This window comes from Dipteris shenzhenensis, chromosome 6 (assembly GCF_047967505.1).
Source record: "Dipteris shenzhenensis isolate YYH24624 ecotype China chromosome 6, Dip_SZ_1.0, whole genome shotgun sequence".
NCBI lineage: Eukaryota > Viridiplantae > Streptophyta > Polypodiopsida > Gleicheniales > Dipteridaceae > Dipteris > Dipteris shenzhenensis.
Genome location: NC_141601.1, coordinates 2135300 through 2159375, shown reverse-complemented (window position 1 = coordinate 2159375; position 24076 = coordinate 2135300). Strand labels below are relative to the sequence as shown.

General features: G+C 49.8%; 1 protein-coding gene across 1 annotated transcript in view; it reads left to right on the top strand.

The window, feature by feature from the left end:
• The window catches only part of LOC147900632 (dynein-1-alpha heavy chain, flagellar inner arm I1 complex-like), a 714561-nt gene that overhangs the window by 102516 nt on the left and 587969 nt on the right, over positions 1–24076 (top strand). Inside the window, exons 7-8 of the mRNA XM_087375690.1 lie at positions 11666–11782; positions 12052–12162. Coding sequence (XP_087231816.1) covers positions 11666–11782; positions 12052–12162 — 228 coding nt within the window. The remainder of the gene's footprint in view (positions 1–11665; positions 11783–12051; positions 12163–24076) is intronic.

Sequence of the window (24076 nt, the reverse complement as noted above, 5' to 3'; positions counted from 1 at the left end):
ATTTGGCTGGGAGGATACTCTGTGGTGCTACTCCCGTGATCTGCTGTGGTTAGTAGAAAGTACTTGACACTGGATGCTTGCGGCTCTCCCCCCAAACCTCACTCCACGATTGTTAGATGTTCGTCTTCTGGGACGAGGTTTTTTCCAAGTTGTTTTTGACACTCCAAAGACTGCGAGCACAGTGCTCAAGGCTGAGTTTTTACACATGGGACACAGGAAGATCTTCTTTGACGCCTTTGATATTGGTTTCAACTCAGTGGAGGCAGATAAGGAAATCTTTTCGCTCTTCATCAGATTTCCCGGGCTTCCCCAGGTTTACCATCGATTTCTTTCCGTTATTGGGGAGCATTTCGGTGCGGTTGCTGAGATCCCACCCCTCCCTGGGTTGCCTATTGATCCTCTTCCCTCAGAAGGGATCCTTCACACTCCGGTGTTTGGCCTGATTCACAGGAACTCATTTCAGCTCTGGCAGATGCTTCAGATTTCCCAGAGGAGGAATTTGTGCCCTCTACTTTTAGTGAGCTAGTGATTGGGTTTCCTATTGACAGGGCTTCTTCGTCAGGTGATAGGGTTCTTTCCCCTATTGATTTTTCACCACTTGGTTTCATTCCTCGCTCCTCGAGCAGGAGGTTTTCCGCTGTTGAGGGGTTTGTTTCCGCCACTAGGTCGGGTAAAGTGTTCCACTTTACATCCTCCCGTCGATGAAGATTATTAGCTGGAACATACAGGGCCTAGGTGGCGTCCCACATTGCCGCCGCAGACAGTTGATCCGAGATCAGCTTCATCCAGGTGTTACTAGGGGTTCCATTGATATTGTATTTATTCAGAAGCACAAACTGGATTCTAGAGATTGTGCCACAAGTCAGGCAAGTTGCTTTCTGGCCATACTTTTTGGTTGCCTGCCTTGGGCACTAGGGGGGGCACTTCTATTTCAGTTTCGCAGTTGGTTCTCCCCTTAGTTGTTGGACACGGAGTCATTATTCCCTCTAGGGCTCAGTGGATTATTCTCTTGATTGGAGGGCGTAAGGTTGGTTTCCTTAACCTGTATGCCTCCAACATTAAAGGGGAACGTGTCATTATGTGGAAGGATTTGCTCTCCTGGGCCCCCATTGCGGATTCATGGGTGATTGGAGGTGACTTTAACATGGTTGAGTTACCGTCAAACAAAAAATGGGGAAGAGAAGGAGGACTTCACTCTTTGGAGAGAGCAGCTTGGGATGCCTTCCTTTTTCACTACTGTGGTAGAGATACTTGGTTGGACGATGCCTTTCTTATTCAGCCACAGTCCCTCCTGTTCTCTTGGTTGAACAGGAGGTAGCAGATGCCTATTCATGCACGCATTGACAGATTCTATGTAGATGATTGGGCACTAGACAGAGGTAGATCGGTATGCATTGCTGCTGGGGTTTCCACTTCAGGCTACTTTCCTGTTGTGCTGGCTATCTCAGAGCCTCACTTGAGAGGCCGGTCTGCCAGCATCAGGATTCTAGATGCCTTGTACACAGAGGAGGACCTTACAGAGGCAGCCCTGCAGATATGGGTTTCTCATGTCCAGGGTGGGCAGCCATATCCATCACACGTAGCTGCTGCCCTTTCTGGTATTAGCGACTTCTACCACTCAGTTGCTTGTACCAGGAGATGAGATATTCTCAGACGTGAGATTGGTGTTTGCCAACAGTTGGCAGCTTTGTAGAGGGAAGAGCAGAAACGGCCTTCAGATGCTTGGATTCAGGAGCGCCTTGTTGCAGCAAGGGCTCATCAGCAGATATTGCTTGATCAGAGAGCAGAGTATGCCTTTCATGCACATGAGTCCTTCTGGATTCAGATGGGTGGCAGAGTCAATAAACATTTTTTCTCTACTCTTGGCCCTAGAAATAGTAGAGAGAGTGTATCCCAGCTTATTGACTCACATGGGGTTTTACAGACAGATCCAGATGATGTCATGCGCATAGCTTCATATTTTTATGCCGCCCTTCTTACTGCAGATCCTGACACACGGGATAGAGAGGATGCTAGACAGGTTATTTGGCAGAGCATCCCCTTGGTGGTGAAACCGGATATGCATGTTTTGCTTGATGCACCTTTCACCAACACAGAGTTCAGGACTGCACTTTCAGCCCTTCACAAGGGCAAGTGCCCAAGTTCGGATGGCCTCACCCCTTCTTTTTTCATTGCATTTTGGGATATGATTGAAGACTACATTATATCAGCCCTACAGGGCATTTGGGACTCTGGCGAGATGCCCGGGACAGGGACGCTCACAGAGGGTCTCATCCACCTTATCCGGAAAGGAGGTTGCAGAAATTTAGTGTCCCAGTGGAGGCCTATCACACTTTTGGGGACATGTTACAAGATTCTGGCCACAAGGCAATCAGCCTCCGATTGCAGCCCCTTCTCTATCTTATTCATGACACTCAGACGGGATTTGTGCATGGCAGAAGCATTTTTTATAACATTTTCTCTTTTTGGGAAGCTTAAGAGTAGAGCATGCAGAGCGGCCAGAATCTAGCCATTCTACTCTTGGATTTTGAGAAAGCTTATGACAGAGTAGATTGGGGTTTTTTGGAGGTCACCCTTCTACGTTTTGGCTTTACTGATGCTAGATCAGAGGTGTTTCCTCTTTGTACAGATCAGCCCACAGCCCGGTACTTATTGGTGGGGTAAGGTGTGAGAGATTTTAGATTTCCAGATCAGTCCGTCAGAGATCCCTCCTCGCTCCTTTTCTTTTTTTGTTTGTGGCTGAAGCTATGAGTATCTATGTTAGATCTCAAGCTGACATCTTTGGGCTGAGACTTCCCATCAGAAGGGAAGAGGAGCTACTTGACAGTGAGTCGGCAGATGACACAGCAGTTTACTTGGATGCCACACCTCAGACGCTCACTTCTTTCAGGACAGCATTGGATTTATTTTGCTTGGCGGCGGGGGCGCAGATAAATTGGCATAAATCCAATGGATTTTGGATCAATGATGAGGACACTCCAGTTTGGGAGCTTGACTTAGGATTCACTTGGGTTCAGAGGGGTGTGCCAGTCAGGTATTTGGGCTGCTAGGTCGGCTTGGATATTTCTTCCACGTAGCAGTTTGCTCCCGTGTTGGAGAGCTTCAAGAGGAAGCTCCTTTTTTGGAGCTCAGCCAAGCTGGATCTTGCCTCTAGAGTTGTGGTGGTCAACCAGGTCCTCTTGGCCACGGCCTGGTTTGTTTGTTCATGCTGGTGCCATTCTAGGGACTGCATCACTCAGCTCAGGAGACCAATCTGTAGTTTTCTTTGGAGTGGGCTTGATGGCACAGCATATGCATTAGCCAGGGTGGCTTGGGAGACCCTCATTCTCCCTACACAGGAAGGGGGTCTCAATATCATTGATCCAGATTTACAATGCAAAGCTTTACTCTGCAAGATGGTGGTGCGAGGACTTATGCCAGGGCAGGAGCCGTGGAAGGCATTTCGTATTAGCAGCATATAGACGTGCACACCTTCTTCAAGAGGAGACTGGATGATCAGTATTAGGTGGATTTTCACCACAACACACCTCAGATCACCTTCGTCCCCTCTCATGGTTGCCATATTGAAAGCATGGGCCAGTTTCAGAAGCACTCTTTGGAGGATTCCTCCTTCCTCTCGTGAAGAGATTGATAGGCAAGTGATCATGTGAAATGATAGTATATTGGATGATCATGGCAGACCACTTGGTGCCTCACTCTACATGCAGTGGTCTAGGTGGGAGAGGGGACCCGCATCATCTTTGGGGTCATGGAAAGCTTTCTGCAGGCTTCCAGAGGAGACCAATTCTCAGTTGACAGGACATCTCAGAGGGAGTGCAGGGAGGATCTTGCAGATTGAGGCAGCCCTTCCAGCAGATTGGGTAGACACAGATGATATGCCACTCACTTGCTCCACTTGGGCAGGTACTTTTACGAGAGGTGGTGTTCCTCTTCAAGTTTTGGCCTTTCGAGATGCACACGAGGATGCTTTAGTCTTTAGTGTGCATGATGGTGGTAGATTGCTCAGGTCCATAGAGGACATCTTGCTTGAGTTTGATTTTCAGCCTACCAGGGTTGTAGGTCTTTTGGTGTAGGGAGCAGATTCAGAGTGGTTCCTCGACCCAGACCCCCGGCTACTCTCCACCAAATCTTGGAGGCTTTGGCTCTACGGGGGAGTTCCCATTAGGTATTTGCAGTGCGACCCTAGAGAGTGAGAGTGGATTGACGCAGGGCATCAAGAGAAGAGCATCCCCTTCTTTTGTTACACGGTCAGTAATGCCAGGAGATTCCAGCTTAGTAGTAGAGGTTGGAGACCTTTCAGAGTTCCTCATTGGGAGACATTTGATATCACTGCGGATTTGCAGAGGTGCTTCTGGAAGAGACTCTGTAAATCCCACATGAATAGAAAGATCACTCTCTTCTTTTGGCTTTCTATCCATGGTGGGATGGCAGTGAACCTTTGGAGATCCATGTTCGGAGCCGACCCTACTTGCCCTCGTTGCCTCTCTGCTTTGGAGACTATTCAGCATTGCTTATGGGATTGCAGACAGGCGAGGATGATTTGGATGGAGGTAGCCAGGATTTTCAGTTACTTTGCCCACTCCCCATTCTTTATGACATGGGGCTCAGTGGCTTGGCTTTCTCTTACAGGGCCTCAGGTATTCTATGAGAGACTTGACTCCTCACAGGCCATCTCGATTCGATGTCATCAGGTTGAGTCCTGTTCGTTGGATGTGATACCACACCTTCCTTTTGCAGCTGTACATGCCTCTGTGGATACCTCTTGGGAGATTCTAGCGAGCATAGCATCCTGGCATATCTGGAGAGCCAGACGCACAGAGGCATTGGAGGGAACTCAGGTTCATCCCTCGCACACATTGGCTAGTATCTGGACATACACTATACATACCTTGATGGCCGTATGGACGAGTATGCAAGGAGACTCCCGTGCAGCCTCAGCTAGGAGGGCTTCTTTCTTCAGGGAGTGGAAGGATTCTCCTTTCTTCTCTGAGACTCCTACAGGGTTGAGGTGGCACTTTCAGCCTCAGCCTTGGTTGTTTTCCACCTCACTTGAGAGGGGTTTATTTATCCTCATGATTTCATGATGTATTCCGCTTAGAGCTTGCTCTCGCGGGTTTTTTCTCTTACTTAATAGAAGTCTATTTCTTGAAAAAAAAAATGAATATCAAAGACCAAGGCATCTCTATCTAAATGCCATGGTCTTATGACTTGAAGTGGGATACCTTAACCTCATAAAGGCCCCAAGCAAGTAGAGCAAAAGTAAGGCCCATCACCTGCATGAAGCCAAATCCAAGAGTATGGCTTTATAAATGTCTTTGCTGGTACAAGATTGCCATTGGAAACATACAAAATATCTGTAGAAGAGAACTCACTACAGCTAGGCAATGAACAATCGATGTAAGAGTGCTGCTACAGATTGAGTTGTGTTGCTAGAAAAGGGGCAACAACTGTCAGGAGATAAGTGATTCTTTGTAGGAAGCAGGCAGCCTCTATGGGCTTCACATTCAGGTGCAAGGATCCTATGGTGCTGGGTGACCTCAAGAAAGAGCCAATCATGGCTGGAACAGAATGTATAAAGCTCCTAGAGAAGAGCAATCGGCAGGAAATGTAAAAAATTTGCTGTGGATGAGTGAGCAAGCTTCAAAACCTAGATCTCTGCTGTCAGATTTGATGTTAATACTCAGTAGGAACGCTCTCAAAGGCTGAATAAAGCTGTGTGCAGCGAGAACGCAGCAAGAAAGTGGAAGGCAAGCAAGGAATGCATGCTCTGATACTAGTGTTATATTCCCTATTTTATAGATGAAGGATCCTTGTTCTATTTCCACCCAGCCATAGATGCTATTGAGGGTTTGATCACTTGGGGCGCGTTCTGCTGGTGCAGCACCGCACCTGGTTTTCATCACTTGTTCGAGGCATGTCCGCAAGACCCCACGTTCCTTATCACACAGGGGACGTGGGGGCCGCTCGAGAGCATTCCGCCGCACCTGGCAGAGGCTGGCACAGGATCTCAGGAGAGGCAGCCAGTCTGGGAGATTATTAGCAGCATCGCAGGATGGCACATTTGGACCTCGCGCTGCGCGCAGATCCTCGGTGGCACCTCCCTTTCGACTGCCCAGATCATGACTGACATCTGGAGTGAGATTATACACACCCTCAGAGGCCAGTGGGACCAGATACAGGGAGACTCCCGGGCTGGCCGGGAGAAGCGGAGACGTTTCCTCCGTGTTTGGGACACACAGGGCCTCTTCTTCGAGCATACTTCGCAGGGCCTTCAGTGGCGCTACTCACCACCTCTCTGGCTGTTCATTCACACTCGCCTGATCCCTCCGTGAGAGAGAGCTTTACCTTTTTTGTTACCTTTTGGGCTGCGTCCGATTTGTGAACGCAGCCCGTCAGTTGCAAAGCTGACCTCATGTATCTTGTTTTCGAAGTAATATAATTAGCACTGTTTTTTCGGGAAAAAAGAAAAAAAAAAGATGCTATTGAGAGCTAGCACGTCCTTTGTTTCTCCATCTAGTCGAGTGTTTTCCATGAGATTCTCTCACGGGCTAGATCCCTCTAGAATCACCCATGAATCTAGCGCTTAGGAAATGTCCTCTTTACCTGGTGCCTTGTGTCCCACAAGGGACCTTTCCACAAATCCCTCTCATGGGCTCCTTAAGCACCTCTTCCTTAATGCCTAGGTCTAGGAATGATCCTAGACCCAAGCCCTCTAAGCCTTACTAATGCAAGTACTAGTGAGCCTTCATGGTTTCCCACCTTAATGTAACCAATCCTTGGGATTCTACAGCTCAATTGACATAACATATTGTCATTCTCAACACAATGCAAGTCTTCTATACTAGTGAGCATGTTGGAGTCAATTTCAATACAAGCAATCACTTGTTTGTTAACATAAACATCACTTATAATATTAGAAATATTCTCAATACGTGTGATCATGTCACTATGATGCTCTTCACAACTGCTAGAATTTCTTGATTTAAAGCCCTTTTCTCTAGTAATACATCCTTGTGTCTTCCACCACATTGAAGGAAAGTGTCTTAGGTAAATTGGATTTCAAGAAAGCTGGCCCCAATTTGATAGTATTATGGAACTGTAAATATGAAGTATTGGAGGGAGAAAATACATATTTAGGGATGACGAGACCGTTATGAGCAAGGAAATTCGTCGAGCTACTCCATCCTTTGCACCACCAGTCCTATTGTGGTGAACAACATCTAGGAGACGTTTCCAAGTTCTATTGCCTACTCCATCAACGTATGTTTGGATAAGATCTACAACCTTGCACGCCATTTGGAAGCAAGATATAGAGGGTTTCAAGAAGATGGTGCAAGTTCTCCTGCAGTGCACAACATACACCGGTTATTGTTGAGGTGGCCATAGACATCGGACCTAGAGAAGCCTACACTCAATTGATGATTAAGGACTGTTGTGGCCATTTTTTGTCTCTTGAAAAGAAAAACAAATTATCCTTTTTGTGTGATGTTTGACATTGAGAATCCCCTCTTGATCCAAAATTGGAATATAACTCATGGTCTACATTGCATGTATTTGACTTACATTTTTTATCTTTAGACATATCTCCCACTCGATAAGAGGGGGTTTCTCTTCTCGCTCCTATACCTACGGTGTTGAAGGAACATGGTGGAGAGAGGGAGAGAGAGAGGGTAGGCCAGGGAGAGAGGAAGTGATACTCAAAAGGAGACATAATGAAATGGAAATGAAATGACTAGAGCAATGAACAAAAGGAGAGTATTCACATGTAGACCAAAGAGCTTGTACCTTGATACTTGATTGATTTGACAATAGACAAGTACAGCTCTTATATAGAGCACGCACACACATATGAACACCAATGCATATTGGATAACTCCCAATGTGACACGTGGCATCCATAGGACACACTAGAACACACCAAACTGACTCAACTTGGCTTCATATTCTAACAGGTGTCGCTTGTGTGGTTGTTGGTCTCCCTTTCTTGCTATGGTGGAATTTCTTGCTCCATTGAAGGAGACTCCATGCCCATTTGCTTAGATGTGATGCTCCACTTGTCATGGTCAAATCAGGTACTAGTACCTGTGGTAAGGGTGTCAACATGTTTATCACTCATCTTAGCTGGGAGAGAGAAGAAACCTCTGTCCTGACTTTGGAGGGCTCTCACGCCCCTTCTACCTTTCTCTTTATGCATATACTGTAGGGGAGCAATAGTCCTTTGAGATGTCTCCATCTTAAGGGGGCTTGGTAGACAAAAAAATATTACTTTTATGCACCAAATAATTTTGGTGTTTTTCCCTCAACATTAGCATTTTTTAGTCCAATGCAAACCTCAACATTAGAAGCTGTCGAGTACTTAATTATTTCTTCAGGCAGACCTTTTAGCTATGCCCTTGACAAACAAGACTGGATGCAAGATGGTATGGACAATTCAACTCCTTGGAGCTTTCAAAACCCATCGAAACCAGGATGGAAGCTTATGCTCGGGTACTGATGAGAACATAATTGTAGCTTTCCTTGCTCAGTTGTTTTGATTTTCCTCATTTACTCTTAATTTTGTTAAAAGTTGCTAGTCTTATGACCCTTGACAAACCAGACTAGATGCAAGATGGTATGTACAATTCAGCTCCTTCAAAAGCCAGGCTGATCTTAGTGTATTATGTTCCCTCAAAAGTAGAGCTATCTGTAAAAGGGGAAGTGTCTCTTGCTTTGCTATCCCTTGAGGGAAATGATGTCTCTTGCTTTCCTCCCTTGGAACTTTAGCTTGCCCGCAAAGTAGATGAAAACCTAGGTGGTCACTCTTTTTCTTGGTTAGTTTTCGCGAGTCTGACTTATTGCTTACCTCGACCATTTGGGATGAGAGACTGGTTCCTACATCTTGTGAGAGAAGTATTGCGTGTTGTGGTAATAGCATCTTGTAATAACATCGATTGGCATGGAAATCTCTCTGCTCCCTATTGTAGGTGTAGTTGCTCTATCAATCAAAATAAAATGCAAACTTGATGAGCATGGCAGACCTCTAGGTATACCTTGATGGCCATCTGGGCGAGCTGGCAGGGGTCATCAAGAGCAGCCTTTGCTAGGAGGAACACTTTTTTCAAAGTATGGAGGGGATCTCCTTTCTTCTCTGATTCTGCTTCAGGGTTGACATGGCGTTTTCAGATTCAACCCTGGTAATTTGCTAGATCTTTTTGAGCTTTTATTTCTCATGCATGGCGTGATGTACCCGCATTGAGCTTGCTCTTGCGGTTTTCTTTGATGCTTAATAGAAGTTTTTTATTTTTTGCAAAAAAATGAAAATAAAATGCAAACCCTATTTCTACAAAGGACATGCAAAAGTGAATGGGTACAGTGCAGAGCCTTACTCTGCAAGGTCGTCGTGAGAGGAATTATGCCAGGGCAAGAGCCTTGGAAGGACTTTTTTATCAGATGCAGATAGTCTCACACACCCACTCCAGGAGATGATTGGATACACAGTGCCAGATGGGTTTTCACCACCGCCCACCTCAGATCTCCTTCTTCCCCTCTTATGGTTGCTATCCTGAAAGCATGGGCCAGCTTTAGGAGTACTCTTCGCAGGATTCCCCCGTCCACCCATGAAGAGATTGAAAGGCAGCCTATCATGTGGAACGACAGTATTTTGGATGAGCATGGCAGACCACTTGGAGGTTCTCTTTACATGCAGTGGCCCAGATAGGAGAGGGGCCCTGCATCTACTGTGGATTCCCCCGTCCACCCATGAAGAGATTGAAAGGCAGCCTATCATGTGGAACGACAGTATTTTGGATGAGCATGGCAGACCACTTGGAGGTTCTCTTTACATGCAGTGGCCCAGATAGGAGAGGGGCCCTGCATCTACTGTGGGAGCATGGAAAGCCTTCAGGAGGCTTCCTGCAGACCAACAGGCCCAGGTGGTTCATAATCTCAGAGGGAGTGCGGGGAGAGTTCAACAAATTGATGCAGCCTTGCCCTTGGATTGGGTGGACACAGATGACATGCCTATTACTTGTTCCACCTGGATGGGGGCATTTTCCAGATTGAGCATTCCTTTGCAGGTGATTGCTTTACGTAACACACATGAGGATGCCCTAGTCTTTGATGTTTCTTCGGGGGGCAGGCTGTCCAAGTCCACAGACGATATATTGTTGGAGGTACTGTTTCAGCCAATCAGGATAGTGGGCTTCATGGAGCATGGCTCTCTTTCACAGTGGTACTTGGATCCTGACCCGCTACTCACTGCCCTGGGCTCATGGAGGCTGTGGCTCTATGGAGGTGTCCCAATTAAGTTTTTGCAGTAGGACCCTGGGGAATGGGAGTGGATAGATGAAGGTCACCGAGAGAAGGGCATCCCCTTCTTTCGTTACACAGTCAGTAATGCTAGGAAATTACAACTAAGTTGTAGGGGTTGGAGGCCCACCAGAGCTCCTCATTGGGAGAATTTTCAGATTTCTGCAGACTTGCAGAAATTTTTTTGGCAGAGGCTCTAGAAGTCCCACCGGAATAGAAAAATCACTCTCTTCTTTTGGCTTTCAATTCATGGTGGGATAGCAGTGAACCATTGGAGATCCAGGTTTGGGGCTGACCCTACTTGCCCTCATTGCCTTTCTACTTCGGAGATAGTACAACATTGCCTCTGGGATTGCACATAGGCGAGAATCATATGGAAGGGGATTGCAAGACTTTTCAGCACTTTTGTTTGCCTCCCCTTCTATATGACCTGGGGATTAGTGGCTTGGCTCACTCTTTCAGGGCCCCAGGTTTTCTTTGAGTGACATGACTCATCTTGGGCTCTTCACATCCGACAACACCTTGTGGAGTCGTGCTCTTTAGAGGATGTTCCGGCCACTCTCTCCAGGGCTGCTCATTCCTCGGTTGACTCTCCATGGGAGGTTTCAGCTGGCATTGCAGCATGGCACATTTGGAGAGCCAGATGTACTAAGGCTATGGAGGGTTCTCAGGTTCACCCTTCTCAGACCTTGGCTAGTACTTGGACAGATACAATACACACTCTGATGGCCATATGGACGACCATGCAGGGATCCTCTCTAGCAGCCTCCTCCAGGAGAGTTATTTTTCTCAGGGATTGGAGAGACTCTCCCTTCCTTGCTGAGACTTCTACAGGGTTGAGTTGGCATTTTCAGCCTCAGCCTTGGTTTCTTTCTACCTCATTCTTCTGAGGTGTTTTTTATTACATGCTTAGCATACTGTATTTCCGCAGAGCTTGCTCTAGCGAGTTTCTTTCTTACTTAATAGAAGTCTCTTTTTTGCCCCCCAAAAAAAAAAAGTGAATGGGTTATAGGTACACATGGAGTACTACATTGTCTTTTCATTTTCAATTTGATATTTTATCTTTTTTTGGGGGGAACATATTACCTGTAAACAACTTCAACTATCCAAAAATGGGCAAGCAAGCCTGTGAAGTAGATTCATAGGTGCAGTATACGATAGAAGGTTGGCCTTGCTTGACTTTAAGAAAGTTGAAAGAATAACTTTTATTGAAAATTGTATGATATAGTAATCATTACAATATCTTGAAGGGATATTTTCGCAGTAGCTTATAGAAAATTCAAACTTTTCCTTTTATGATAAACATGTACTTATAGTCAAAAAAATATTCCTTATAATGCTGATTAACATTTACGCTGTAAAAACATTTCTGGGTCAGCCACCTATTGCAGGGTCGATAAATTGGGCAAGATGTTTGTTTGGTAGATTGAGAAAAACTATGCAGAAGTTTGAGACAGTTGGAAGCAGCATGTTGGGAGATTTTACTGCTCAAGAGGTTAACATTTTTATTTTCAAGATGGCTACTAAAGATTTGAAGTTTAACCATAATACATATTTAGTGCTGCACAAACTTGGAATTACAAGCTGGTTTTGTTAGATGTTTTCTCTCTCTTTTCTTGATAATCATTTCCTCATGTCTGTTGAAAGTAATCCAGTCAGTCTTTTACTATGTTCTTGAGCCTCTTCTACTCTAACAAGAACATAAGCACAGTAGATGTGGGTACAACATGTTTTTGAAACCTTTTTGGTTTTGGCATGTTTCAGATGAATTTGCACTATTGTGCACTGGCAAAACAGATGCTGAGTTTTGAAAGACATTGGGCTGGACAGTGGTCTCAATCCGTCAGCCAGCAAGCAGCCAATTATTTGAAACAGGTTCATTTTGTTTTCTTAAACATAGATGGATTCTATTCTACAAATATCAATAAATTTTCAATCCATAAAAGCAGGAAAAAATGCAAATATAGAACATGTCATTGATAATAGTTCACTTTGAGCCCTGTAGCCATTCTAACTCCTCGCCAGGTGAAGATTGGATTTTGGTGATGGAGCTTTTGAGAATGAAGGTCTTCACTTTGAGGATTTTCCACAATCTGTGGTTATTGCTTTTTGTGGTGTAGATGAGGATGCCGTGGTGTTCGATGTCCTTGCGGGTTTGGTGTGTCCCATTTTTGTAAACCTTGACCCTTGGGCACCTTTGCTAGCATGAGATCCTAGACATAGATTTATCCTTGACCACCATGAGGTAGCCATGTGTGACCACCATGAGATGGCATGAGAAACTATGAGACTAGATGTATCCTTGACATTGCAACAGGCAAACCCTTGAGGGGGGGTATGTTGGGATAAGTATGGTCAAGGGCTTGCTCTATGGTGCATGTGTGCATCTAGGGGAGTCACATGTGTGTGTGTGTGTGTGTTGTAGAAGCACATCTAGTGCTATGATATGTCTAGTGTGTGACCTAAGTGATGATGTAAGCCAAAGGCCCCCACATAGGAGGTTCCTTTGATTTAGGCGAGTCCCATTGATGTAGGGGCTCATTGCCACTGATATAGGGGAGGTGCCTACACCAACCTCTCTTTCTATAAAATGGAGTTCATTCCTTCATTCTAATACATGGATTTTGCCTCACTTGTGCTCTCACTCCTTGTGCCATGATGCATCTCTTCTACCCCACACTCTTCTATAAGAGGGGGGTAGGGGCTGAGAGAAAAGGAAGTAGGGAAAGGGCTGAGAGAAAAGGAAGTAGGGAAAGGGCTGAGAGGGAGAGGGATGGGAGAGAGAGAGGGAGGAGAGGGGTGGGAAGCAAGAGCATCGAGAGAGAGGAAACGGAGGGGGCAGGCAGCAAGGGAGGGCAGCAGGGGAGGTGAGAGCAGTGAAGGGGCAGGCAACTGGGCAGAGGGAGGTATTGGGGGAGGAGAGAGCAGTGGGAGGGGGGGGGGGCATGCAGTGGGGGAGAGAGAAGGAATGGAAATGGGCAGGGATCGGGTGAGGGCAAGGGGCAAAGGGAGTAGCAGAGGGTAAAAACAAAAGCATGGAGAGGCAACAGAGAGGGCGGGGAGAGGCAGCAAGGGGAGGAGGGAGGGCAGCAGGGAGAGGTGCGACAGGGAGAAGTGCAACTCAAAAACAAAAATGTCATTCTGGGTTTTTTTTACTCCCCATAAAAAAGACTTCAATTAAGTATGAACAAACCCGCAAGAGCAAGCTCAAAGTGGAAATACATCATGCAGTGCATGAGAAAAAAAACTCCTTAAAAAGAAGTACAAAACAACCAAGCTTGAGGCTGAAAGTGCCATCTCAACCCTGTATAGTCTTAGAAAAGAAAGGGGAGCCCCTCCATTCTCTAAAGAACATAGCCCTCCTAGCCTAAGCTGCCCGAGAGGACCCCTGTATGCTTGACCATAGATGGGCCAAAGTATGAGAAGGGCTGACCTAGATCCATCCAATGCCTCTGTGCATCTGGCTCTCCAAATATGCCACACTACAATACTCGCCAGTATCTCCCAAGAAGAGTCCACAGAGGCATGCATAGCTCTAATGGGTGAGGCAGGAACATCATCCAGAGAGCATGGATCAACTAAGTGGCATTGACGAATCGATAAAGCCCAAGAGGATTCATGTCTCTCATAGAAAACCTGAGGCCCTGGAAGAGAGCGCCAAGCAAATTGCAATTGAATCCTAAGTCATGAAGAAGGAGTAACAAATAAAAGTACTAAAAATCCTGGCTATCCCCTTTCAAATAATCCTGGCCTGTCTGCAATCCCATAAGCAATGCTGAACTGACTCCACAACCAAAAGCAATGAGGAGGACAATTGGTGTCACAGCCCCGAATCTTGATCTCCACAGGTTCACTGTAATCCCATCATGAATAGAAAGTCAAAAGAATATAGTGATTTTTGTATTCCTAAGGGATTTCCAGAGTCTCCTTCTGCGGGTCAGCTGTTACTAATAGTGTAACGAAAGAAGAGCAGGCTCTTCTCTCGGTGCCCTTCATTAATCCACTCCCACTCTCCGGGATCCCATTGCAAATACTTTATGGGAGCACGCCATACAGCCACAATCTCCAAGCACCCAAGGTAGCAAGACGTGGGTGAGGGTCTATATATACCACTTTGAGTCTGAGCCGTACTCCACAAAACCAACAATCCTGACAGGCCAAAATGCAACCTCTAGTAAAACATCATCGATCGATCTAGACAGCCTGCCACCATATCACATGGCCTACATCATATGGTGACCAAAGGTGATTTACAAAAGACAAAACACACAGCATTCTTTTTGGAGTACTACTCCAGGCAGAGAACCTCAAAATCTGACCAAGTGATGATAAATAAAAATTAAAAGTTAAGTTGCTCAAAAGGCTAAGTCCTTGTCTTCTACCACAAAGTTGGATGCTTCATTTACTGATGGAGTTCTCTCTTCAACCAGAATACCTGAATTGTCATAGTCCTCTTTTTCTCATTGCAAAACTTCTCAGAGTGATTATTCTTGCCACAATATGAGCAAGGGTTGATTCTATAACAATCCTTCTCAAGGTGATTTTTTTTCCCACAGTGTTAACAAGCCTTGTATCTGCTCTTTAAAAGCTTCACTGCAAGTGCCTCTGTATGCATTTTGCCTATTCTTGAAGTGTTCTTTCTTTCCTCTTCTTGTAAGGCACTGATGATGCCTTCTAATGAGGGTTGAGGAAGATTCTTCAAAGTAGTAACCACATAGTCAAAATCCTGAGGCATGCTCTTTAAAAGCACTGCCATATAGCTATGATTTTGAAATCAAGAACAACCACTGAACTTAACTGAGCTGCTGCTCCTCCCCGTGAGCTACTGCCCCCCCCCTCTCCCTCTCTCAGCCAGCCCCCTCTCCCTCTCCCTCTCCCTCGCTGCCCCCCCCTCTCCCCCCCTCGCTGCTCCTCCTCTCCCTCCCCTCTCGCCAGCCCCCTCTCCCTCCTCCCTCACCCTCCCTCTCCCCTTCCTCCTCCCCGCCCTCCCTCTCCCCCCCCGCTACCCCCTACCGCTCCCTCCCCGCCCAACCTCTCCCCCACCCGTCAGCCCCCCCGCCCCCCTTCTCCTCCCCCGTCCCGTCATCCCTCTCCCTCCCCAGCACCCCCCCCCCGCTGCCCCCCTCCCCGCTGCCCCTTTCTCCGCTGCCCCCCTCCCCGCTGCCCCCTTCTCCTCTGCCCTCCCTCTCCCCCGCCAGCCCCCCCGCCCCCTTCTCCTCCCCCACCCCCCTCCCTCGCCCTCCCTCTCCCCCCCCGCTGCTCTCCCCCTCCCCGCTGCCCCATTCTCCTCCGCCCTCCCTCTCCCCCGCCAGCCCACCCGCCCCCTTCTCCTCCCCCGCCCCCCTCCCTCCCCCACGCTCTTCCCCCCCCCCCCGGCTGCTCTCCCCCCCAAGGTGACCCCCCCCCCCCCCCCCCCCGGTGCTCCCCACGCCTCCCCCTCAGCCTACCTCCTCTCCCCTCTCTCCTCCCCTCTCTTTCTCCTTCTTCCTGCCCCTCTCTTTCCCTTCCCTTCCTCTCTCTCCTACCCTCTCTTTCTCCTTCTTCCTGCGCACGCGTTCAGGGCGTCCTGGGCAGTAGTTTCACGGACGGAGCTTTTTCAGTGTTGGAATCGGCCTTTTCACATCGATTGGCGAATGGATCCCCATTCAGCCAATCTCCGTCCACCTCCACCGGCCGTGAGAACCGTCGTTTTTTCAGAAGACGAGCTGCAGCAACTCAAGAAAGATGTGGAATTAGAGGGCTCCACATCACTTTTCGCCCGCATCTTTGGGTCACACCCTTCCAGATCATAGGCTAGAGACTGGATGCTGGCGGCGTTACCAGGAGACCTCGCCCCTCACCTCAGGGATATTCGACTTTTGGGACGTGGATTCTTCCAAGTGGTTTTCGACTCCCACGAGTCCACAGCCCTTGTTCTCAAAGCTAATCCCCTGGCTTTGGGTTCGAGGAGGATCTTTCTTTTGCCCTACACCTTGGGCTTCGATCCGGTCGAGGAGGACAGGCAGGTCACATCTCTGTTCTTTAGGTTTCATGGTCTTCCTCAGGTCTACCATCGACTGCTTGCCACTATCGGGTTGGAGTGGTCACGGAGATCCCCTCCCTTACTGGCATGCCTTCTTCCTTGGCAGAGGCAGTCAGTGCAGATAGGGTGCCTCGTGTTAGGGTCATTGTCTTTGACCCTAACATCTCAGATGACCACATTATGCTTCAGTGTCTAGACGGCTCTCTCTTTCGACAGAGAGTCGAGATTTCAGGTAGACAGGACCAGTGCAGGATTTGCAGGACCCTTGGGCACTTTGCTAGAGACTGCCCAAGGAAGAGAAAAAGACCCTAGAGGTCTTCTGGTGCGGCTCCTTCATGTACTACCACGACTGCACCTCCCCAGCACCCTGTACCACGCACTCCAGGACCACCAAGAGCAACAGGGCACCCTGCTTCGCGCACCCCAAGACCACCAGGTGCAGCAGGGCGCCCAATGCCCGCAGCACACCCAATACCACGATGGAGAGCTATTAGAGCGGCTCCGTTACCTCAAGAGGAGACTTTTGATCCTGTTTAAACATACGCTTTCCAGACTCCAGAGGTGGATGTTGCTGCAGCCCCAGACACTACAGTTCCACATCAGGAGGGGCCTTTAGATCCACCAGCCCCAGTCACTTTGGTCTCTGACCCCTTGGTTTCTGACCACGAGGGGACTACAGGTACTTCTTCCCCGCAGACTGTTCCTGCCACAGTCAGGACAACCGAGAAAGTGCAGGCGCAGATGAGGGCTCCTGATTCCTCTTCACCCCAGCCACAGGCCTCCTCAATCCCCAACTCCAGCTCTGCTGATAGAGGCCTGGCAGGTCCTTCTCCTCCATCTTCCACGAGTGCAGGTCTTCTTCGCACTCCTCAGCCAGACTTGCTTATCAGGAATTCTTTTTCGGCACTGGCAGATTCGGCGACTTTCATGGATGATGAGGAGTTTGTGCCCTCCACCTTAGGGGTCCCGGTCATTGGGATTCCTTTTGACAAGGCCTCCCTTTCAGCAGGTGTGGGGATCCTTTCACCTGTTGAGTTTCCTGCCCTCAGCAGGAGTGTTTCGGCCCAGGGGAAGCTGGTCTCCTCTACTAGGTCGGGTAAGCCTTTCCATCTAGCATCCTCCTGTCGATGAGGATAGTCAGCTGGAACATACAGGGCCTAGGTGGAGTTCCACACCGTCGCCGTAGGCAGCTGATCCGGAACCAGCTTCATCCAGGCGTCATTGGAGGTGCTATTGATATCCTTTTTATCCAAGAACACAAGCTGGATGCCAGTGATTGCTCTAAGTCTGGCAAACTGCTTTCAGGACATACCTTCTGGTTGCCTACTATGGGCACAAGGGGAGGTACTTGCATTTCGGTCTCTCTTTCTATTCTCCCCTTGGTTGCTAGTCATGGTATTATCTCCCCTTCTAGAGTTCAATGGATCATTATTTTGATTGGAGGGCGTAAGATTGGTCTTCTCAATCTTTATGCTCCCAACAACAGAGGGGAGCGGATCTCCTTTTGGAAGGAGTTACTCTCTTGGGCCCCCATTGCAGATTCTTGGATCATTGGTGGCGACTTCAACATGGTTGAGTTGCCTTCAGACAAAAAGGGAGGTAGACAGGGTGGAATTCATTCTTTGGAGAGGGCAGCCTAGGATGCCTTTCTCTTTCAGTTCAGTGGCATAGACACTTGGTTGGATGATGCCTTTCATATTATTTTTTTTGCGCAAAAAGTAGTGCTAGTTATATTACTTGAAAGCGAGAGTACAAGAAGGCCTAAAGGCTAGCGGGCTACAATCACAAAACGGATTCAGCCCGAGGAGTCAAAATGCTAAATACAAGCCTCCTCGCCAATCGAAGGTTCCCAGTAGGTGTGGGAGCGTCCTGTGAGGACCTTCCCACAAATACTGGTCTAAGACGCCAAAAGCTTGTGTTCCTGTAGTAGGAGCACATCTACCCTTCCCACCAAGGCTGGCTGGAGCTCCTGTGTGAGCACCATCTTCCTGGGGCCACGGGTTCCTGATGATTGGAACCCGTTGACGTTCCAAGAGATAATGCGTATACTCATGAGGAGGGAAGGTGGGCCACAAATAGCTGTCTGCTTGCGGTCGATGTCGAAGTGGTCGGAGGATGTCCTGTGTGGAGACGAAGGCGCTTCTGTGAGGGTTTCGAAGGAGAGGCCGGATCATCGGACCCATCCTCTAAAACCTTCAGCAGAGGGGAGAGGCCCTTCGTCCCGTGGTGGTAGGCTCTCTCTAACCAGCTCGACACCTTTGCTAGGGAAATACTGTAGAAGCCCGCTACCTCTGAGGTCCTCCACGGGCGGAGCCCTTCCGCGTAGGCCCACTCCAAAGGTGGTCGAATAATGACTAGGAGTCGGAAACGTTTGGCGCTGTGGCGCCATCACAGACGAACATCACCCTCCTGCCACTGCTGCTGAAGAAGCTCCGCTGCTCTGCTATCAATCCAGTCCTGCACCTGCTCCTGGGACTGATCTCGTATCGTCTCCCAAACATTATCATTCGTCCATTGCTCATTCCCTTCACTGGAGATAGTGAAGGAATAGCTAGGACCATCGTGTGGGGCAAGGACGGACACCTTACCCTCCGCCCCCTTGCGGAGGAAGAAGATGCTGATGTCTAGGCATGCAGGGAAGGAGCCAATACCCGCTGCATCCAAATAATCCCAAGGACCATCTCGATAAAACTCCAATGGAAGAGCTCTAGGAGCAGCCCTTGGGCGTGGGGACGAAGATGAGGAGTCTGAACCAGAGAGAGGGGTGCTGGCCACCTGCGGGGAAGGGCCTCTCCCCTGCGCCGGGCCAGGAGGGATAGGCGCGGGTGAGGTCTGTGCTGGCTTCGGGGCTGCAGGTGGCTCAGGCGGAGGGGGGGGTTCCCTCTGGATCATGCTTGAGGAAGAGAGTGGATGGAAACCACCGGTGGAGAGGGGGATCCTGGAGGGGGTGGGGGTCGGAGAATCAAGGAGGAGGGAGGAGGGGGAGGAGGGCGGGGTGAAGGATGAGGGGGAGGCTGGCTGATCTTCTCCTTTCCCTTCTCCTTCCCCTTACCGGGCTGCTGATGAGTAGGGACCACCGGGGGGGGCTCTTGCTGTAGATGGGCAGGTTTTTTGGGTCCTTCTTTGTTTCCCTTCCGTTTTCTTTTAACCTCCGTCCAGCCTTCCCCTTCGGGAGGGGATGTCGCTGACTGGTGGGAGGATCCTAAGTTGCCTGAATGGGGGTCTTCTGAGGTTCTGTACCCGTGAAGCGAGGACATGAGCGCGCCTGGTGCCCGAAGCCATGGCATCTCAGACACTGATTTGGGCGACCAGTGACCAGAATGCGCTGCGTCACCACACCTGTGTCTGTCTCGATCTCGAACTCCGCGGGGATGCTCTGTGGATCGAGGACTGCCACTTTGACACGTGGCACCCCTTGGGCTGCCGCCGTATCAACGTAGGTGTCCTGCATAGGCCAGCCAAAGTGCGCCCCCAGGTCCTTGATGATCGGGCGAAGCTCGGTTGCGAGACCTGGGAAGATAAGGGTAGTTGGATGGCGAGGAATGCGAAAGCGGGCATCGAAGTCTGCTACACTGAAACCCCTGTACCATGGGACCATGAGGATGATCTTCCCACCCACAGAAGTAGGGGATCGCCTGACCATATCGCTCGCAGCCTGTGCTGAGGAGAGCTTGAGCCAGAAGATGCCACGTCCCATGAGTGCAACCTCCTCGATGTGACTGTCCTCGAGGTAGAGGGTGGACTGCAACCAGTCCCTGATGTTTGCTCTTGAAGGGGAGTAGCCAATGACTCTCCCATAAACGAATGTCTGGGAGAAGTCCGTGGCGGCCTGCTTCACCAAGGAGACCTGGTGCTCTGTCAATGTACGCGATAGGCTGATGGAGGGGGGGGGTCCGTCTGGGCCACGGTTCCGGGCACGTGGCCGCCATATCGCATTGACTAACTGCGAACGCTCCAAGGCGGGGGAAGGGGAAGGAAACGGAAGAGGCAAGGATGGGGGGTTAAGGCGGGGGAGGGAAGAAGGAGGAATGGAGAGGTATGAGGAAGCGGGGGGGGAGAGGGTGGTGACGAAGGGGGCTGGCGGAGGAAGGAGGAAGAGAAAGAGAGGGGGGGGGGGGGCAGCGCAGCGCAAGGGGGTGAGAGGAAGGGGAAGGGGAGGTGTGGCAACGCCGCACGAGGGGGGGTGGGGAGGAGAGGTGAAGAGGGGAGGGAAGGGGGGGGGGGGGGGCAGCGTGGCGCCTTGGCGGGGAGGGGCAGGAGGGGGCGGGGGGGTTGGTAGCGCCACGCGAGGGGGGGGAGGCGGGTGGGGGGGGATTGAATGCGGAGAGGGGAGGAACAGAGAGGAAGGGAGGAGCGGAGCGAGGGGGGAGTGACGGGCGGAGAGGGGGGGAGTGGAGCGAGGAAGCGGGGTGAGCGGAGTGTGGCGAGGGGGGGAGGAGTGGATCGACGGGCAGAGGGGGAGGAGAGGGGGGCGGATGGCCGCGCGGAAGCAGCAGAGAGGGAGGAGGTAGAGGGGAGGGCCGCGCAGCGCGAGGGGGGGGTAGACGGGGAGCGGAGGAGGGAGGGAGTTCGCAGGAGCTGAATCCTTAACTGTACTCTTCCACACGACTTGATGAATGAATCGCCTGCCTTTCATATTATGCCACAGTCACTCCTGTACTCTTGGTCGAACAGGAGAATACACATGCCCACACGGATTGACAGATTTTATGTAGACGATTGGGCACTTGACAAAGGAGGATCTGTATGCATTTCTACTGGGGTTTCCACCTCAGATCATTTTCCAGTGGTGTTGCAGATTCTTGAGCCTCATCGGAGAGGACGCTCTGCCAGTGTCAGGATTCCGGATGCTTTTTATGCAGAGGAGAGCCTCACGGAGGATATTTTACAGATTTGGGTTTCTCACATACAGGGTGGAGCTGTCCATCCATCTCAGGTAGCTGCAACCTTATCCGGAATTAGTGACTATTATCATTCAGTCGCTAATTCTAGGAGACGTGAGATTCTCATATGTGAGATTGGTATACGCCAGCAGTTAGCATCCCTTCAGAGGGAAGAGCAGAAGAGGCCCACAGATGCTTGGATTCAGGAGCGCCTTGCTGCAGCAAGGGCTCATTTGCAGACATTGTTGGATCAGAGAGCAGAGTATGCTTTTCATGCACGGGAATCCTTTTGGATTCAGATGGGTGGCAGGGTCAACAAACACTTTTTCTCTACTCATGGGCCCAGACATAGTGGAGATAGTGTTTCGCAGCTTGTTGACTCAGACGGGGTGTTACAGTCACATCCTGATGTTGTCATGTGTGTAGCTTGAGATTTTTTTGCATCCCTTCTTACTATAGATCCAGGCACACAGGCCATTGATGATGCCAGAGAGGTTATTTGGCAGTGTATCCCTGTATTGGTGAAGGATGAGATGTATGTTTCTCTGGATGCACCTTTCACCAATGCAGAATTCAAGACTGCATTACTTGCCCTTCACAAGGGCAAGTGCCCAGGTTCAAATGGACTTACCCCCTCCTTTTTTATTACTTTTTGGGAGCAGATTGGTGATCACATTACATCAGCCCTGCAGGGCGTGTGGGACTCTGGTGAGATGCCGGACTCACTCACAGATGGTCTCATTTATCTCATCCCAAAGGGGGGTAATAGGAATCTTGTGTCTCAATGGAGACCCATCACTCTTTTGGGCACTTTTTACAATATTCTGGCGAAAGCCATCAGTCTGCGGCTACAGGTTTTTCTTCCAGATTTGATTCATGACACGCAGACAGGGTTTCTGCATGACAGAAGTATTTTTGATAATATTTTCTCATTTTGGGAGGCCTCAGAATGGGCCATGCAGAGCCGCCAGAGATTGGCCATTCTACTCTTGGACTTTGAGAAAGCTTACGACAGAGTAGACTGGGATTTCTTAGAGGGTACTCTATCTCGCTTTGGTTTTTCAGATGCATGGATTAGAGGAGTATCCTCTCTCTACAGATCAGCCCATAGCCAGTTGCTCATTGGGGGGGTAAGAGGGGACAGGTTTCACATTTCCAGATCCGTCCGCCAGGGATGTCCTCTTTTTTTTGCCGAAAAAACAGTGCTAATTATATTACTTCGAAAACAAGATACAAGAGGTCAGCATTGCAACTGACGGGCTGCGTTCACAAATCGGACGCAGCCCAAAAGGTAACAAAAAGTAAAGCTCTCTCTCACGGAGGGATCAGGCGAGTGTGAATGAACAGCCAGAGAGGTGGTGAGTAGCGCCACTGAAGGCCCTGCGAAGTATGCTCGAAGAAGAGGCCCTGTGTGTCCCAAACCCGGAGGAAACGTCTCCGCTTCTCCCGGCCGGCCCGGGAGTCTCCCTGTATCTGGTCCCACTGGCCTCTGAGGGTGTGTATAATCTCACTCCAGATGTCAGTCATGATCTGGGCAGTCGATAAGGAGGTGCCACCGAGGATCTGCACGCAGCGCGAGGTCCAAATGTGCCATCCTGCGATGCTGCTAATAATCTCCCAGACTGGCTGCCTCTCCTGAGATCTTGTGCCAGCCTCTGCCAGGTGCGGCGGAATGCTCTCGAGTGGCCCCCACGTCCCCTGTGTGATAAGGAATGTGGGGTCCTGCTGACATGCCTCGAACAAGTGATGAAAACCACGTGCGGTGCTGCCAGCAGAACGCGCCCCAAGTGATCAAACCTAGCTCCGGTGTTGCGCGAGTGTAAGGATCCCGAAGGTCCACCTCCACACTTCCTGGGCACGAGTGCAGCTCCATAGGCAGTGTTTTGGTGACTCCTCGTCCTCATGACAGATCTGACAACGTCCGTCCTGACCTATCTGCCGCAACCAGCTCCCCACTGGAAGACCTTTGTGGGCGAGAAGCCACAGGAAGTAGGAGATCTTCCGCGGCCGCCAGCTCTCCCACAAGGCCTTCCAGAAGGCCTGCAAAAATAACCTGGAAATACCTTGAGCATACCAATTGGGCCGCTGGGTGGGAGGGCGGCTCTGCATCCTCTCGAGAACTCGCCTGCCCAATGTCGTGCTGTAGGCAAAGAAAGAGGTCGGCCCCTGACCTGTCACAATCTCTGGCCATCTCCACTCTCCTGGGTCCCAATCAAGCTCTGACAAGGCCCGCCCCTCCTAGAGCCAGAGTCGCCAAAGCTGCAGCTGATCCTGCTCTATGCTAGGATCGGTCCGCCAAACCTTCCCCACGAGGCCTACGACCCGAACCCTCTGCCATGGGAGTAGGGGGTCGATGAGCACATCCTCTCTCCTGAGTCGGCCGTCCCCCATAACCGCGAAGAAGGAAACAGAGGAGTCGTCCATCCGACCTGCAACCACCAGTGGGATGCCACGGGGGGTGAACTGTCCCAGCCAACGGTCATCACCAGGCATGAGGGTCTGAAACTCGGGTGGAACCAACCAATCAGCTGGAATCGCTCCGTCTATCTCCGTACGTCTTGCCTGAGCTCCACGGGCACCTCCAGCTACGTCTGCAAGATCAGCGGTCTCCAAATGTCTGTACGTGTCCCTCCAAACTCGAAGGGACCGGGCTGGCCCCCGCATCCAGCCGTCCCACCTGATGTGTGATCTTTCCCCCAGCTGAAGGCCCTCGCCAGGGATGTCCTCTTGCCCCGTTTCTTTTTCTGTTTGTGGCGGAAGCTATGAGTATCTACATTAGATCTCAAGCTGATATTTATGGGCTGAGGCTTCCTATCTGCCGGGAAGAAGAGCTCCTGGATAGTGAGTTGGCAGATGACACGGCTGTTTTTTTGGATGCCTCCCC